General features: G+C 38.0%; 1 protein-coding gene across 2 annotated transcripts in view; it reads right to left on the reverse strand.

Moving 5' to 3' along the window:
* The window catches only part of LOC139936631 (arginine--tRNA ligase, cytoplasmic-like), a 22,686-nt gene extending 3,995 nt beyond the window's left edge, over positions 1-18,691 (reverse strand). Inside the window, exons 1-14 of one of the 2 annotated variants that reach the window (XM_071931485.1) lie at positions 18,505-18,691; positions 13,797-13,928; positions 11,365-11,574; positions 10,720-10,809; positions 9,782-10,007; positions 9,459-9,595; positions 8,715-8,844; positions 8,101-8,208; positions 7,551-7,729; positions 5,405-5,514; positions 4,784-4,889; positions 4,031-4,144; positions 3,491-3,549; positions 115-362 (exon numbers count right to left, since the gene is read on the reverse strand). In XM_071931485.1, coding sequence (XP_071787586.1) covers positions 115-362; positions 3,491-3,549; positions 4,031-4,144; positions 4,784-4,889; positions 5,405-5,514; positions 7,551-7,729; positions 8,101-8,208; positions 8,715-8,844; positions 9,459-9,595; positions 9,782-10,007; positions 10,720-10,809; positions 11,365-11,517 — 1,660 coding nt within the window. In that variant the 5' untranslated portion in view covers positions 11,518-11,574; positions 13,797-13,928; positions 18,505-18,691. Of the gene's footprint in view, positions 1-114; positions 363-3,490; positions 3,550-4,030; positions 4,145-4,783; positions 4,890-5,404; positions 5,515-7,550; positions 7,730-8,100; positions 8,209-8,714; positions 8,845-9,458; positions 9,596-9,781; positions 10,008-10,719; positions 10,810-11,364; positions 11,575-13,796; positions 13,929-15,590; positions 15,790-18,504 lie in introns of those variants that run through there. The other variant, XM_071931484.1, reaches the window with a different exon arrangement.
* Positions 18,692-19,235: the final 544 nt, after the last annotated feature.

The following is a 19,235-nucleotide window of genomic DNA, read 5'->3' on the forward strand; positions in this document are numbered from 1 at the left end:
CAAACACTTTCATCAAAGTGGTGTCACCCCTACAAGGTGCTAATTGAAGGATTGTATTTACACATAAGATGCGCGTACAATTATTGTGATGATTGTAGTTCATTGTTCACCAACCTGTTTGCCTGTCTTTCTCCACACAGTAGCACACATCGTAGAACTCGGTGAATGTCGTTGTCAGCTCGTACAGATACTCACAGAGCATGTGCATGAGCAACTCACTCAGGATGCGTGAGATGATTTCAGGGAACCGGGACAAGCACTTGGCCAGTTTCCACTCCTTGGCGTGGGTCAGATTAATGGGGGTCGTGGCTGCTGCTTTCAGGATAGCTGCTTGGTCTATTTTGGCAAGACGTGCAATGGATCTGTAAGAATGTAAACAATTATTTACTCATCATTTACAAATACACCGTACAATTTATCCATTCAGCTATTGGTTTAGAGTAGATCATGTGGCTACGAACACGCCTCTTCCTTGAGCCCCCCCCCCCCTTAAAATGTAATTTTCTGTGAATTTCCATTTTTTAGCTGCTTTATTTGGTCAAATCCTGGCTCCCCCAAAAATGTAGTTTTCTGCGAATGTCCGCTCACAGCTGCTTTCTTGGGTCAAATCCTCGAACAATCCTTTAGTCAACTCGCCACTGCCACTACTGTCATAAACAAGAGATCTTCAGCATGACCACTAGAAAGGCAAAATCGAGTAACTGGTGACCTCAGGAGACCACGACTGCACATGTATGTCTACCAGCGACAAACAAAACGGTAGCCAGTGATGATGGTGAGTTTCAACAATTTCTTCATGATAGCCTCACTGCAGACTTAGACATCTACCAACGAATTGACAAGCTAGAGGAAAGCTTCAACACATCTATTTGGTTTGAGTCAAAAAGGAAGAATCAAGGAGTTGGGAAAGCTTAATCCAATACTGGAAAACGTAGAAAAGCAACTTTCTGACCACAAGTTTGAGTCGGCGAAACAACACGAAATAAATGAGGACTGTCTAGCAATGGTTTCCGAATTGCAGTCAGATAAGTTGAACATGCCAAACATGTCAAACACCAACCCTCTGGCCAACGCCTTTCACTTCATGCTCATGCACACAAATGCTGGTTCGCTGTTCACTCGGTTTGCTCTTATACTCATGTATCCTAAGTTTTTGAAAGCTAATATGTCGATTGATGAGAGACACACTCGTGATACTGCGTGAGTGTTCGAGAAATTCAAACATTACTTTGATGAGAGTTTTGACGCTATTTCTATTTCAAAAACAGAATCGATGTCCATATTAGAACTCAAAAACAAGCTAGAGGCCAATGAGCTGGAAAGAGGAAACAATTCCAGTTCTGGGGGAAAATAGAAATAACTTAAGAGAAGGCTAAGCTGGCCTTGATAAACAAGGTTGATGATCAAGACTCAACGATAGAAGCGCTTCTTAATTGCAGAGCGAAATAAGAAGATCACAATCACCAACAGAAGCAAGGCCGGTTGAATGACGATCTCCAAACTCCAGGAAAAGGGATAAGCTCACCTTTTGCAGAAAAGCGTGAAGATAGCTGAAAGAGAGGCTTTGAAGGAACTCGAGACCCAAAAATTAAAGAGACTTCTTCTCCTGCTGACCGTCGTCTTTTTTCGAGGTACGCGTACCTTTTGCATTATACTTCGTTATTTCAGCTTGCATCTCTGTGCATTTAAGCCTACACCCCATGCTGTCTGAATAATATTATTATAGATGTTAAATTTGCATCGGGGATAAAGAATAATTTTGGTTTTACCCATACACCGATGTGTGTTAGCACTGTATACTCAGTACTTTCCCCAAGTCCTGTGGGATTCGAACCCACGAACCTTGCAATTCTAGAGCAGTGTCTTACCAATTAGACTACCGAGGTTGGCTGGAAGCTAAAGGCAGTTTGAATCCTATGTTTTGGCAGCAGGTACCACAACAGTTTAATAGATGTTAAATTTGCATCGGGGATTAAGAATATTAATTTTGGTTTTACCCATACACCGATGTGTGTACATGTAAGCACTGTATACTCAGTACTTTCCCCGAGTCCTGTGAAAAAATATCACAGGCATATAACTCGGGTGGGATTCAAACCCACGACCCTTGCAATTCTAGAGCAGTGTCTTACCAACTAACCTACCGAGGTTGCCCGGTAGCTAGAGGCAGTTCGAATCGTATGTTTTGGCAGTAGGTACTGCAACGATATAATAGATGTTAAATTTGCATCGGGGATAAAGAATATTAATTTTGGTTTTACCCATACACCGATGTGTGTTAGCACTGTAGTCTCAGTACGTTCTCCGAGTCATGTGAAAAAACATGCAAGGGTCGAGGGTTCGAATCCCACCCGAGTAACATGCCTTTGATATTTTTTCACAGGACTCAGGAAAGTACCGAGTATACAGTGCTAACACACATCGGTGTTAGGGTAAAACCAAAATTAATAATATTAATATTATTATTTATATGGTCAATGCATCAGAATATACATTGTACCTCGTGTCATTTACCATATTATCCTGCGCATAAGGCGCGTCTTATCAGACCCCCAAAACAACAGTTCGCCTCATCTTTCGGTGCGCCTTGTCTGCTGGTGATTTTTTTTCTTTTCTTTTTTACGATCACTGCATGAAATAATACCTTTATTCTGTCCAGTTCAAATCAACGTCTTTGTGTGAAGAATCCTTACTCAATATTGCGATCAAACAAGGCTCCTTGAGACTGTTTTTTTGTTCCAACAACCTGTCTTTATCAGCAAAAATCCTGGTTGTGGGACATCAGGCTAGGTTCTTGGTATGTTGCAATAGGCCTACCTTCAGACAGTGCATGGACCATCATTTCTGGCCACTGGTTGGGCCGGACTTCATTATTATAACAATGCACAGCATTGGCTGAATGGATGATGAAGGTTGTATCACTTTACATTGGTCTTTTACTTCTGCATGGCTCTATACCAGCCCATGTGGTTACGGTTTCATTCATGCTTCGAATAGCGTGAACGCTACAAAAGGCAACAAAATAACGTCTTCGTGACAATGTACCGACCCTGGGCGACACCTGGTGTTCTTCTGTGTGCGATTACACATGCGCCTTATGCGGCGGTGCGCCTTGTCTGTTGACGTTAGAATTTTCCTGGGCCATTTTAGGGTCCTGCATCCTGTCCACCAAGCATCTTATCTGCTTGAAAATAGGGCAGTGTCTTTTGCGAATTAAATCAAAACTAATTTTGGTAAGTGGCAATATAACATTGGTGCCCTCACTACAGTCTACCATTCCCGAACTGGTCATAAGTGCTGTTAATTTTGCTTGCGATTGCAAATTAGTTTTTCACCAAAACAAAATCAAACCCCAATACAGGCTTAAATGCAAGATTTTGTGGTCAACCTATGAAGTATGGTTATCTAAAGTACAAAAGTCTGAGCAACCGCAAGAGCCGATTTTGGGCTTACTGTTTAGAGAGACATAAAGTTGATATCTGATTCTTACTTGATTCTGGTGAATGCATACAGAAGATACACAGCCGTGTTGCCCTTGTCATCCAACATCTAGTCAGGACAAAAAGGACAATTAGTAAAACAAAGGAATCAAGAGTACTTGTTTTTGAAATACCACCTTGGCACTGAGCTTCAAATGTGCATCGATTGTGATTCCATACCACAAACAAGACAAACATTTAAAAAATAAGGGTCATGTATGTTAACTTGTAAAGGCATTACACACGATTGGTAATCATTCAAAATAATTGTTACCATAAAAATTTACTTAGTAACAAGCAATACAGAGTTGTTGGTAGTAAAAAACATTGTGAGACACGGCTCCCTCTGAAGTAGCGAAGTTTTTGAGAAAGAAGTAATTTCTCACTAAAATATTTGAAGGGAATTCCAGACCTCAGCTGAGGTTTCGAATTCACAGCACCTAAAAGCAAACGACTTGGGTGACATGGGTGGGTTTGTTTCTTACTCGCACACACAAAATTGCTTGCGCACATGCTCTGTAACAGAACACAAAATCCAACTTGTGCCTTACCTTATCAAATGAGAAGACGTAATCACAAATACGATTGTGGCACAAGTCGGCATACTTGATACAGCCATAGGCTACAGAGCGTTGGGCTGCCAGCAGTTCCTCTTCCGTCAATACCTTTTAGATAGAAATTGGAAGTTCACATGACAAAGATGTTAGTTTTGCATCAAAGATAAAAAATATGATTTGTATTTTACCTTTACACCAATGTGTATTAAACATTCCCAAGTTCTGTGAAAAAAATAGACGAGCAAAATCACTCGGGTGGGATTTGAACACACAATTTGCAATGCTAAGATAGATCCCGTTTTTTATAAGATGCATATAGGTAGAAAGATGTTTGACTCCCATAAATGGCCAACCGTGTTAATCCACAGTAAAAGAAAAACCACAGAATTTCGAGGCAAATTTGTGTGGATCATTGTATTCTACTTTTAAAACATCTTTCCAACCATATATGCATTTCATAGAAAACGGTTACGAATGCTTTTTATAGACCAACTCCGATCCAAGGCAACGTGTTCCTTTAAGAAGTCTTCAGTTACTAAGCTTCGTTGTGTCCTCAACTTCAGGCATCGGGGGAAATGTGAAGTCAGTGGGTAACTTGGCCAAATTTGAACCCACAACCTTGTGAGCGCATGTCCTGCAGTCTAACCACCTGACCACAGAGTGTGTTTAATGAAGGCAATTAGATTCCACATCCAAGAAATATAGACATCCTATCCTTTAACTAGTTCAGCTTCTCATCGTCATTACCTTGTCTCTTTCTTTCTCTTTCAATTTATCCAATGATCGTTTCATTCCCTCGTTCAAGAGGTCTGCTAGCCGTACAGTATCACCAGAGCGAGTTTTGAACTTTTTCCTGAAACAAAAATAAAATAAAAATTATCAAACTAAAGGCACAGGACACTATTGGTAAATACTCATATAACCGTTAGCATAAAAACTTCCTTGGTAATGAGTAATGGGGAGCTGTTGATAATAACTTTGTGAGAAACAGCCTCCTCTGAAGTAATGTAGTTTTGAGAAAGAGGTAATTTCTCACTCAAATAATTAAAGACTTCAGCTGAAACCTTTTATTAGGTATCTGAATACACAAATAATTTGTGCAATATGTGTGTGTGTTTTTCTTTCATTTTTTCTTGCAACTGTGATGACCAATTGAGTCAAAATGTTCACAGATTTGTTATTTTATGCATATGATGGGAAACACCTTGTGAGAATTTGGGTCTTTGACAATTACCAAAGGTGTCCAGTGCCTTCCGGAAAAAGAAACCGCAAATTTATAAAAAGAAAAGTACTGTAAAGGATAGAAGTTTCATTCTCCGATGCTAGTCTTCAATTAAAATAAAACTAATGAACATCCAGTTGTCTTACTTGTCTTCACCTAAGACGACCCCAAACTTGATATGTTCAATTCGCATCTTGGCAGGGTCGTACCAACCTGCCATCCTCCCTCCGGCAAATATATTCTCCATGTGTATGCTCTACAGCAGCAAAGATTCAAGTAAACAAAATATTTACTATTATTCATACTGATCAATCCCTATTTGTAATTGTTGTTTGTAAATATTGAACTGTGAAAACAGGGGGTTTTTTTGTGAAAAGTATTTTAAAATAAAAGAGGTAAGCCTACACTATTTATTAGTCCCTTAAAAGGTCTGAGGCCTAATTGTAAAAGAAAAAAATTACTAAGCAACGTCATTGTATAAGCGTAAAAAAGGAAAAAACACCTTTTCCAATGGCATTTTTGGTGGTAAATGGTAAACTACGCTAAGCCTCTGCTAAGATTTTGAGCTTAATAGACTTATAATAATAATAAAAATAATAATAATAACAATAGGGGTAGGGGTTAATGAAAGTATCGGGAAACAAAGGTTACTTAAACAAAAAGGAAACAGAGCAAAGCACAAGAGAGTGTCATAACAAAATATCCTGTAACAAAACTTACGTATAAATTAATGAAAGAAATTTAAAGCAGGTAAAACTAGAAGTTAAAATCGAGATGATGCAATCATTGTTTGTACATGTATATATGCACTTGATGACATAAAAATCAAAGTATCATTTAGGCAAGGTACAGATGTTCCTCAACAAAGTTAAACATTATACTTTGACTACTGTGACTATCTTTCTAAGACAGGCTCCCTGTATACACTATGCCAGAGATAGTTCTAATACTAATTTTATGTCAAGGGGGACAGACTCTGTGATTGCTTCCAAGCCTTGGTTTGAGTACACTGAAAATGAAGAGCGAAAAGATGGTATGATAAATACATAAAGAGTAGAATTCATTGTGCTATAATTAGTGATGAGAACAAGCAATCAATCAATCAATCATTCAAAAAACATTCTTTTCAATCACCGATATGAAGGCAATGAATATAAAGAGGATAAAGTACATTGTAGAATAAGATATAGGGCCAAACAAATATCAATAATACAAAGATCAGGATTCAATCAGTCAATCAATTAGTCATCAATCAATCTATCAATCAACATTGTTTCCAATTCTAATCAATATAAATGCAATGAATAAAAAGAGAGTAAAGAAGACTAGGAAATAGGGGCAATCAAATATCAATAAGACAAAGATAAAAATTCAATCAATCAATCAATCAATCAATCAACATTTTCTTCAAACCAATATGAATGCAATGGGTTGAATATAAAGACAAAGAAGAATAGGAAATAGGGACAAGCAAATATCGGTATGACAAAGAGCAAAATTCAATCAATCAATCAATCAAATAAGACAAAGATCGGGATTCAGTCTATCAATCAATTAATTATCAATCAATCAGTCAATCAATCAATCAATCAATCAATCAACATTGTTTCCAATTCCAATCAATATGAAAGCAATGAAAATAAAGATGGTAAAGTAGAATAGGAAATGGGGGCAAGAAAATAACATTTAAAGACAAATATTGCGATTAAATAAAATCAATCAATCATCAATCATTCAATATAAATACAATGAATGTGAAGAGGGTTGAATAGGCAATTTGGGCAAGCAAATATAATTTACAGATAAATATCGTGATTCAATCTACCAATCAGTCAATGATATCAAATTAAAAACAATCAATCAATAAAATAATACAAACAGCAATGCATTATAGTTTTCAAATGCATTTTTAGTTATATTCATGGGCACTATACAAACAAACAATATCAAAGTTAAACAATTCTTCGTTCTGCAAAAAAGAGACAGTATGAGAGATTACAGGTCTCATACGACAACTCATGAACATAATTGACATAGCACAATTACAATGAAATAGATTTGAAAGGACAGCGGGAAGAAAGTACACATCAATACAACAAATTGACAATGGATTGAAAATAAATATTTGCAGTTACCTTAACACCAACAAAACAGTGATGCAAAGATTAAAGCTCATTTATCATCAAATGCATTCAATCATAAATTTGACAATAACAAACACAAAAAGACATGTATCGCCCTCTGGCAAGCAGAGCCTTCCCCTTCCTTCCCCCCCCCCTACGGCTATCTTACCTGTCCTGCATCTATAACATAGAGGATCCAGTCTGCCTTGTCTTCAAAAATCCTATATCTAATACAGGCCATGTCCGATGTGTCGTATGTGAACCCTCCGTCAGACTTGACCAACGTCAATGGCACTTTGCCGGCATCTGTGAACATGATTTTCCTCCCTTCCTCCAGCTTTACAAAACCTGTGTCAATATCAACAAGAAAACAACGTCCAAGGTTAAGTGAGGTTTGCGGCAAGCACCGCGTTCATGCCGTGTTCAGGGCAAATGTGACATCATTTCTGCAGAGTGCTGTTGCCCAAAAGATTTTTCGGCAATCTCTGATAAGGGTATTTAAACGGCAAGCTGACATCAGCCAGTCTGTCACATACAAACATTGGTCTAGCGTCTACCATTATGAATTGCACAAATCAAGAAATTGTAATTCAGTAACTAGACGACAATACTTATTCTAGTCATTGTGAAATCAGTGGTTAGCTTTGTAGGATTGGAACCCACAACCTTGTGATTGCAAGTTCTGCGGTCTAGCCACTTGACTTGTATGTTCTTCTCACCATTGCTCTCCAGGGTCTCCACTGTTGATACCATCATGTCTTGGTAGAAAGACTCCCCCCGGGGAATGAGGTTCTTGACACCAAGTCGCTCATATATCTCCTCAAAAGCTGCAAAGATCAAAATAATAATTCTGTTCATTCTTTCCTTGGTCTATAAGCTGTTAAGCACAACTGCTTAGCACAGACAAATCTTGCTTAGCAATCCAGCCATTTGATTGTTAAGGTAAGCTGTCCTCAACAATACACTCCATCATCTTCACTCACAAACACCTTGTTTTTGTGATGTCAAAAAAAAAATCTACTTATAAATACAAAAACAAATACAAAGCTAATCAAAGAACCATAAAACCAAAACAGAAACAACAAAGAAAGAATAAAAAGTTGATGCCAGGAGGGCCACCAGACCAGCATTAAGAGAATCATGATTACCATTAAGGGGGAAAAGAGCATGCAAGATTATACATAGTAAGAAAATATATTTTTTAAACACAAGACAGCCGGACTTTCTGGTCATAACTTTACTGGCCCAACACTAAAACCAGTGGCATCAAGACCGGGGTCCAGTGTAAAATTTAACCCTGAGAGTGCTTTTCTCTTTACTTGGGAGCTATTACCTTTGAATGAAATGTCACAGATCATGGTCCATGCTTTGATGATGTCTGGATCTTTAGCTTGTAGCTTGACAACCAATGTGTAGGCACGCTTCTTGAACTCGGCATCCTCATCAAAGCGAACTTTAGACTCCTGAGATAGTTAAAGGATGAAGAAAAAACCCAAGTCAACAAGATCAATCTTTGGAAATATGTGTTTACATCAATCTGCACATCAACTCACACATTTTGTTTACGAACCATTATGTATGAACCAAACTTATGTGATGCAAAATAATAATTTTTAAACAAAAATAACATTTTTAAATGTTTTTATTGTTGTTATTATTGTTATTTATTCGGCTATTAAAGGCACTGGAAACTATTGGTAATTACTAAAATTTATTTTGAGGTCACAAAATCAGGCATATAAAATCACACAACTCAGTGTAACAAGGGTGTTTTTCTTCCATTATTATCTCACAACTTTGACGACCAATTGAGTCAAAATTTGTACAGGTTTGTTGTTTCATGCATATGTTGAGATACACCAAGTAAAAAACTGGTCTTTGACAATTACCAAAGGTTTTCAGTGTGTTGAATACAAGAAAACAATATACACAAAGTCAAAATAATATGAAGCAGACGGTTTTCCTCCCTTGACTAGAAAACTGGTAATTTCTTTATTATCTTCCCTACACTGCTGTATTCCAGCCTTGGTTAGAGTGCTTGTTGGTTTTGGCAAATCTTTCCAATAGAATATAGTACCTTGTAAAATGCCTGAAGATCGGAGATAGGGGGTGACTCAGTCAAGTAATTTGGAAAGCGGTCCTGTAGATGGGCGATAAGCATCCCAAACTGGGTACCCCAGTCACCCAGATGGTTCACCTTCACAAGTTCATGACCTACAAGATAAAAAGGTGCCAAATCAATATCAAATCATTTTATAAGAGAGGTTTTGGAAGTCCAAAGACACACCCATGGATACTGATCTGTCAACGATCAAATTTTGGAAGATTTCAAATGGTCAATCATCAGGAATATTTGTTTGGATTTTTTAATCAATTAATTAACTTCCATCCCGTACTCACCTGCGAAAACCAGCAGTCGAGAGATGCTCTCACCAATGATGGTTGACCTCAGATGACCCACATGCATTTCCTTGGCAATATTTGGCGAGGACATGTCGATGACAACCCTTCGCTTGCCACCAGTCTTTGGCGGCCTGACTCCCTTGTTTAGAATGTCACTGATCACTGTGGAAACAAAGGGACGTCTGATGTGGATATTGATGAAACCAGGGCCAGCAATGTCAACCTGAAAAAAATAATTGAAGAACCAGAAGGAATAATAAGGTAGCCAATAATATATGGCAAGGTTTGCCGTAACAAACTGTAATGACTATCTTTAATGAGTTGGGGTGGTTCTGAAAACCACTGTTAATTTAACTTGACGTTTTGATCAGTATGCTCTGATTGCTTAAGAGAAAGAAAGAAAAAAAAAGGAAAAAAAAGACGACACTGATAAAAACATCCAGTTAAACCAACGGTTCTTTTCAGAACCACTCCTACTCAATGCAAAAAGAGGCCGAGTAGGAAGGTTCCGATTGGCCAAGGAAAAAGTTTGACACGCTTCATTCGTTAAGATGACCCTTGGAAACTCGCATCTATGTACGTGCCACGCATAACTACCAGCCTATGATTCATTTTTCCTTTGTCATGAGTGAGGGCACTGTTTATGTGACGCCACAGTCTCATTGATTAACAAATTCTTAGACAGCTTTGAGAAATTATTTGAATTATCGGTTTGCGAAGACTTGTTGGATAACAGGGAGGTACGTCACTCAGTTTGCTGTTGAAAAAGTGAAGCTTAATATAAAAAAACGGATCAAACATTTAACTGACATATTTTCCCCTTTTATTTCATCATTGTATTCCATTCTTGGTTAAAAAACAAAAGCATGAATAATATTAAAATGTTTCTCTGTTTTACAGATTAAGTTGCAAATATAATGAGTGTTTCCACCTACCTTTTCTATGATGTCACTGGGTGGCAAGTTCTTCACGACTTCCCTGGCAATTTCATTTGGTGAAGTCTTCTTTCCAATAGCTCTAAGTTGCTACAGAGAGAGAGGGGTAAAGAGAAAATACAATAAAATACAATATGGGCATTTTCTTAAAAATATAAATAATTAGGTAATGATGAAATAAAACTCTACCAATGAATGGCATATGGAATGTTAATTCGGAGGTCAAAGGTCAAGTAAAAAACTTGCCCCAAACCTTGTGAAATAGCAACTGTCTATATAAACTGAGGGATTTAAATTTAACTTGTAAATTGTGATCAAGCAATTCATTGTACCAGACTGCAAACTATGGCTTATTGGCCCCTGTTTTTTATTATAAAATAAGCAATAACTTGTTTTCATTCTCCGTAACTTTCTTATCTTGTATAGGATTTGAGGGATTGCATGGTAGAGTATCAATAATATTTGGTTTGCAGTGACACTGCATCTTGCTGGGTAGATTATATTCTTTTGAGAACTTGTCTTGCTTTATTTTCTACTACCGCTATGCAGACTGTTCAGAATTTTAGAGATTTCTCAGTTCTGAAAAGAACTGTCCTGCTTTTCAACTACTCCCTGGGCAGAAGGAATGAAACTTAATTACTTTACCTGAGCAATAGCCATAGCACTGTTGCATTGGTAATCGCCAAAGCGATCATTCTTGCTGGATTCTACAGCAACTGACGGGTTGGGAAGCTCTGGGAACGAAGCTTTGATTGCCGTGGCAAACACAGTCTCCAGCTTCTGGCTGATGTTGGTCATCACGTTGGCGTCATCTGAAGAAGCCTTAGCGGTGTTCTTTTCTTCTTCTGCAATGCTCTAAAGGCAAGGATGGAAACACAGGTCAACTGATTGATTAATTTCATTACTAAACCAGAAGACAGTAATGGGGTTGGGATTACAGGAGGTAAGTTGAAGGCCTTTAAAGGCAGTGGACACTATTGGTAATTGTCAAAGACTAGCCTTCACAGTTGGTGAATCTAAACATATATATAAAATAACAAACCTGTGAAAATTTGAGCTCAATCGGCCATCGAACTTGCGAGATAATAATGAAAGACAAAAACACCCTTGTCACACGAAGTTGTGTGCGTTTAGATGGTTGATTTCGAGACCTCAAGTTCTAAATCTGAGGTCTCGGAATCAAATTCGTGGAAAATTACTTCTTTCTCAAAAACTATGGCACTTCAGAAGGAGCCGTTTCTAACAATGTTTTATACCATCAACCTCTCCCCATTACTCGTAACCAAGTAAGGTTTTATGCTAATTATTATTTTGAGTAATTACCAACAGTGTCCACTGCCTTTAACAACACAAAGGCCTTGGAGTGTTGCCCCTGGTCTTTGCCCAAGTGTCCCATCAAAAGTGTCACAGAATCTTGAAAACTTGAAGATTTTCCTACGGAAGTGCCCTTTGCCAAATGAAAATAGCCTTGCCCCTTCAAAGATGAAATTCCGGGTGTGAAAGTTGAATAGGCTCCATCATAGACCTAAGGTGGATTTCACGAAGAGTTAAGACTAGTCTTATCTCGATAACTCGTCCTAACTTAGGACCAGCCACAAGTTTTGTATATCTCCTAGTCCCAACTCTTCATGAAATCGCCCCCTGATGCTTTGTGCTTGACAGGGCAAGTTTTTTTTTTTCTCCTTGGTAAAGGGCACCTCTAGTCTGGAAATTTTTATAAATTTCTGTTGAAACATTTGATAGCCACCAAAAATTGCCTTCGTGGCAAAAAATATTGCTTACTGATTTTCTGCGAAGCAGAAATGAGCAGGATACCAGTCACGAATTGTATGTGTGGCATATTAGTTTGGCTGGTAACCTCAATTGCTGGTTAGCATAATTCTGTTATGCTACTTTTTGTGCTTAAAGGCTCTGGACACTATTGGTAAATACTCAAAATAATTGTTAGCATAAAAACTTACTTGGTATAGAGCAATGGAGAGCTGATGATAGTATAAAACATTGTGAGAAGTGGCTCCCTCTGAAGTAATTAGTTTTTGAGAAAGAAGTAATTTCTCACTAGTGCTGGGCGAATAGTGAAATTTTGATATTCGGATACCGCTGGCCAACCATCCGAAATTAACCGGATATTCGAATAGTTTTTTTCGCCGCTAGAGGGCGCTATTTAAAAATAAAAAATTAAAAAAATTAAAAAATATAAAAAAAAAAAATTTTGCCGCTAGAGGGCGCTGTTCGTTTGTGAATGAGATCGTATGGGCAGATTGATATTAGTTTTAGACAGTGTTACTCAGTTCATTCATAAAAATAACCGGATCTAATTTAAAGATGGCGATTTGCTTTTTCTTTTGATCGTGATTGACTCTACGTGAAGGAAAACTTTCGTAATCTTTGAACAAATTACTTTAGAAATGTCATTGTTTTAACTCTTCACGGAGGTGGGCATAGTTAAATACTTAATTTATGCTGTTTTATGCTGTCTTAATTGAAGTTTCGTAAGGATTCAGATTCTATTAAAAGAATATCCGGTTACTTGGTTGTAACTACAGAACTATCCGGTTTATAAATAGCTATTTGCGCCCTATGCGGATATCCGGTTAAGAAAAAAAAAGGCATTCGCGGTTACGGATAGGAAAACCTATTCGCCATTAACCGGATATTCAAATAATTCGCCCAGGCCTATTTCTCACTATAATATTTGAATTTAATTCATGACCTCAGCTGAGGTTTCGAATTCAAGGCATCTGAAAGAACACAACTTGTCCGAAAAGGGTATTGTTTCTTCCATTATTTTCTCGCAACTCCACAACCACTTGAGTTCAGATTTTCACAGGTTTGTTATTTTATGCATATGTTGAGATACACCAGGTGAGAAGACTGGTCTTTGACAATTACCAATAGTGTCCAGTGTCTTTTAGCAGCTCTATGAAATTGGGACCAGATGTTTGACTCCAGTTTGTAAAAAATATCAGCCTCTACATTTTTTGGTACTAAGTGACAGGGAAACAAATAAAGAAGTCAGATAATGTTTATATGGAGAGGTGATCATGTAAACATCACCAAGGCTGAACAAAACTCACCCTGAGTAGGTGTCCAAGACGATACTTGAGTTTCTGGTTCTCAACCTTGAGTTTCTCAACTTCCGGGGATAACTCAACCTCTCCATTTTGCAAAGCAAGAATTTCTTCTTTCAATTTTGCAATCTCAGCCTCCTACAAAAATTTAGATAAAACAAGACATTTAATTTCATACCAAACTCAAAACTGAAACAATTTTAGGGGTATGTCAGTTCATTGTGTTCACTTTGCAGTAGAAAAGAACATGTCATTTGCGAACTGAATACAAAAATGATCGGATTGAAATATGCAACAACAAAACTGCTTTAAAAACTACAGTACTATTACACAATATAGTGTACATTAGTATGATTTGAAACTTTGCATGGTGGAAAGGTTTGCGGTAACACCATGTAGTGTCTATCTCTAATGAGTTGGGTGGTTCTGAAAAGAACTGTTGGTTTCAAATACAGAAACTCCAGAGAGTTGAAACCAACAGTTCTTTTCAGAACCACCACAACTCATTAGAGATAGTCATTGCACGGTGTTACCGCAAACCTTTCCATACAATATTATACATTAACAAAAACACACAAGGCAGGGCAAAGAAACAAATTTGATAAAAAGACAATCAAACACAGCTTGAAATCTGCAACTGAATCAAAATTACACAGATATTGCGTAAAAAAGTACGCACGATGGACGGACACTATACTGTAAACTTAAAAACAAAGGTTACAAAAGTGAAAATTGTATAATATGAGCTCATTCAATAAGAGAGCATCTGACCTAGTCATTGGGGCTTTGTACTCACTTTTAACAATTCTGACATTGCGTCTAGTACAAAGATGTGAATGTCAGGGTTGTTTAAAATGAGAACAGAGCCTAAATATTCAGTAGAAAGGCACCTTGGGATGAGCGAATTATTTAACCAGTTTTTGTTGGTCTGATGAGGTACATAGGGAATATAGCATCTGGATGCAAGGTAATTGTTCAAATTTGGAAAACAATATGTCCCCTTCTGAAGGAACTTGGGCGTTGAGCCAAGAAGCAGTGGGAGGGAGGGAGTCCAGCGTATCGGTATGATTTACATGTACAGGGCCGGGATGTATGTCCATTTATGGAGCTAGTTTAGAGGAACGTTACAGAATTGGTTAACAAAAATCTTGGAGTTCACAAATTTACATAAAACTTACGGTCTAATGATTACGATAGTAGAAAACATCCCTTGAAATATTTCTGTTTAGCTCGGTCCGTTAATAACAGCGCCAGCCACCAACCAAGGTCATTAAAATAAGGTGAATACTTCAATTTACACAACACACACACCAGCCCAAACACAATCACCCCAATAAAATGTCACTGACTAAACTGAAGAAGTACAGTCATGACAGTACACATCATGATTCTACCTTCATACAACAAGTGACATAAACCCATAGACTTACAACAATACCAAGTTAGCAAGCTAATACCGAGTCATGATATGATTGTATGTCTTCCTGATCCTTTCTTGCTTGTCTAACTCTATCTAAAGCTTGGGACAGTTTATTTATTCAGAACACCCATAGTCTAATCACGGAGGTAACTACATCCATGGCTAACCGTGGTCTAAACCGTCCGTCCAACTATACCAAAAACAGAACAATTTATACATCAAGTTATATAAAACACAGTTTACAATTGTACACAACACAGATTGCAGCCGTGACGGCGGCCAACTGCGCTAGTTTTGTGAAGAACGTTGCGTTGGCAGAATCTTTTCCTTTCCAGTTTTGTATTTTTGGAAATTAAAATTGAAAGAATGTGAAGAATTACCTGCTGAGCAGCAATATCCGTGTACTTGGTAACAACATCCGACATTGTTGTATTTGTAAGACCACAAGTTCATTTGATGCCGAACCGAAAGCCAGCAGCGTCAGTACGTCTTGTTTTCACGGACGACAATTTTGTATCACTTTTTTTTCTGACGACATAAGTCACACAAAAACACGTGTACCCCAACCCTTGACCTCAGTTTACCAATTTAACGGTCTCCTTATACAGCGCCCTCTAACGGAGGAGGAGGTCAGCCTAGACTGGTCCCTTATCTTTAACTGGTATCCGCAATGTGAAAGACATGCACAGGCCCAGCGGTTTTACTAGATGCAATGATTTCATTGGATAACGACAGTGACGTAAGCTTTTCATTATGCATTATGATTGGTCCGATGTTTGATGGAGTTTACTGCAGCTTTTGCACACTTTCGATTGTCGTCTGCTCAGATCTAAAAAACAAAAGTGCGATTCCTGTGTGTGTTTTTTTGACCGCTCAACCATGACCATGACTGAGGCTTGAAATAATTAATAAATACTTACTGCTAGTGTGAATACAAATTCAATTCCACAACCTAGAAACGTTGTCTTTCACACAAAAACATTTTTTTTTGTGCAAAATGCATATAATATACACTTGTTTCCTGCATCCCTAGCTGATACAAATTTATCAATGTTTTTGTGCTGCATTTTATTCATAGAACTCTCTGTCATTACTCTGTGATTTATGGGCCTTCCTTGAAAACCATAAAATAGTACAGCTAACACAACATCTGACCATTTAAAACACACTGATCCAAAAACCAAAAAGGGGTATTTTTTTGCTGGGGGGATACAAAATTGTGCAATCTTATGAATGAGGAAGAAAACCCACCCTGATGTGTAAATTAAAACACAACATCAACAATTTGAGACAGAATGACGTTGAAATCAATTTATTTAGTCATCCACTCATATGTAAATCATGCATACAAATTAAAAAATCAACTGTAAAGAATGTACACTTTATGCAATTCAAAAGGAGGTTGTAGCGTCGGCACTATTTCAGAGAATTAGTAAGGATGCACTTCCCTATCATTTGATGATGATTAATTAGTAAGGATGCACTTCCCCATCATTTGATGATGATTACACCACTATGCATCCCTTTTTTTTAAGCAAAATTTTATTTTAAGTAGCTGTTTCCCTTATAAGCAAAGGAAAATGCTGGCTAACCGCGGTTAGCACACGAGTGCTTGGGCCCAATTTCATAGCGCTGCTTAACGGTAAGCAAATTTACGTGCTTACTGTAGCAGAAAAGTTTGCTATGGAGCAAGTATATTTCACAGGTTGGAAAAATTTGGCCATATTGCGCATTTACCGTCGTTTTGCATTGTGATGTCATTTATTTTCGTTGCTGTGAGCACAGGAAGGTTAGCATGCCTTTTCGTGTGCTTATGGTTAGCAGCGATTTGAAATAGAAATTGCACAGTAAGCACAACATTGGCAGCTAAGCAGGGCTATGAAATTGGGCCCTGGAGTGGCGTAACAAAGCAAATTACAGTGAACGTGCATGCGCACCTAGAAATTATCTGGTTACTCGAGAAATCATGGTGAAATCGGTCAAGATGCTTAAATTAAACACACACTTTTCTGCTACAGAGTACGCACAAACATTTGCTTACCGGTAAACAGCTTTATGAAATTGGGCTCTAGCTGGGCCCAATTTCGTAGCTCAGCTTACCGTAACTTTAAGCACAAATTCGGCGCTTACGGAAGCAGGAAATGATGTGCATACTGCAAGCGCATTTCACGGGTTAGCGGCAAATTTTGGCTTCTGCGTGTGCGTACTCCGCGTTACTAGGCATTCTACACTTACAAGGCTAGCGCAGACATTCGGCGATTGCACTTAATTGGGGAATTGTGATCGTAAGCATATAATTCGGCGGTAAGCAGAGCCATGAAATTGGGCCCTGGTCATGTCAATGACTCTGTGACTGTGCGTCAGGACAGGAACAAGACACTTTTACTATATTAGGCCTAGTATAATTAATTACTCTTTTAGGACAAAAACATTATAAAAGTGTTCTACCAAAGTTTTATTCCAACAATGTCGTGAATGTATTACCACTGTAAAGTTAAGTAAGCATGGTACGTGGCGGACGATCTCTCGCAACGGAAGACCAAAACTTCTAAGATCTCACTCAAAACACACAATGAACATGATGATGAACATGATGAAATGAGTATTTATTATTTATAAAATGGTTGGTGAGATGGTTTTGTGAACAATGTTCCGTTATCATGTCACTGTTAGTATTACTATTATAGGCACAGGGTAATCATTGTCACTCAACTCATGCGCAAAACAAAACAGGATTAAAGCCATTGGACCTTTTCGGTAAACAGTGTTGTCCAAGGCCCACACTTTGTGTACCACAACTTCTATATCAAATAACAAACCTGTGAAAATTTAGGCTCAATCGGTCATCGGAGTAGGGAGAAAACAACGGAAAAACCCACCCTTGTTTCCGCGCGTTTCGCCGTGTCATGACATGTGTTTAAAATAAATCCGTAATTCTCGTTAACGAGAATTTATATTGTTTTGCTGTTTTCTCAAAAAGTAAAGCATTTCATGGAATAATATTTCAAGAGAAGTCTTTCACCATTGCCTTCTGTAAACCCTGTAAGTTATTTGTAAATCTGTGAACTTTTTTTTTTTTTTTTAACCGAAAGGGTCCAATGGCTTTAATTAAAACTTAGTTTAACTCTAAACACGAACTTCTAAATAAAATAGCCCGGTTCACCATGTTCACATGGTTCATACTTCCAAGATACAACTCCAAGTTCCATCGATTTTTTCGCAAAATTTGTGAGATTTAGAAAAATAACTTGTTGCACTAAGTAAATTCTAAAACACTACAAATAAATTACTTACTTGCCACCCACAGTCATGATCAGCAGTAGCCACTTTATATGAACGAGCGCCCTAAATTTAATGAACAATTAACGGTGTTTTTATCGGTTTTAAAATGATGGACAGCTCACATGAGTCACAGCAAAACTTGTTTAATAATATTTAACGGTCCCATAGAAAAGAGGCTAGCTAGCTAGCTAGCTCAGCTCCCAGCAGTAGTAAAAGTGTGTAAGTAATTAATTAACGGTCTCCTTATATAGCGCCCTCTTACGCATTGGGTAGTTTAGTTTAGCTAACGGTCTCCTGATATAGCGCCCTCAATAAATCAGGGAAATGCTTGTGCGTACTAGCGGATAACAGACTGAAACTAGTCTAGTATTAATAACTGCACATGCGCATTAGACCATCCTCACTAGAGGGCGCTATTAAATGCCACCGTTGAATAAATTACCTACTTGGTTTATACACGTATAATGAGTAAACTAAGTAAGTTTATTAAGAAACCAAGGCTCTAGCAGAGAGCGCTATTACTAGTTACGTGGACCGCTAATAAAGCTAAGAATGGTGCACGAGGCGTATTGGTTCTCGACCACAATTTGACAACATGTGCATAAACAACATTACGTACGGTAAGAGATACTTAGTTAAGGCTGTGTCCGAAACGGCGAGTTCGGCTAGAGATACGACTAGATCGCGCGCGTCTGCCTATTCTTCATCACGTGCAGACGCGGTGATCTAGCCGTAGCTCAAGC

The sequence above is a fragment of the Asterias amurensis genome, chromosome 4 (assembly GCF_032118995.1).
Source record: "Asterias amurensis chromosome 4, ASM3211899v1".
Classification (NCBI taxonomy): domain Eukaryota; kingdom Metazoa; phylum Echinodermata; class Asteroidea; order Forcipulatida; family Asteriidae; genus Asterias; species Asterias amurensis.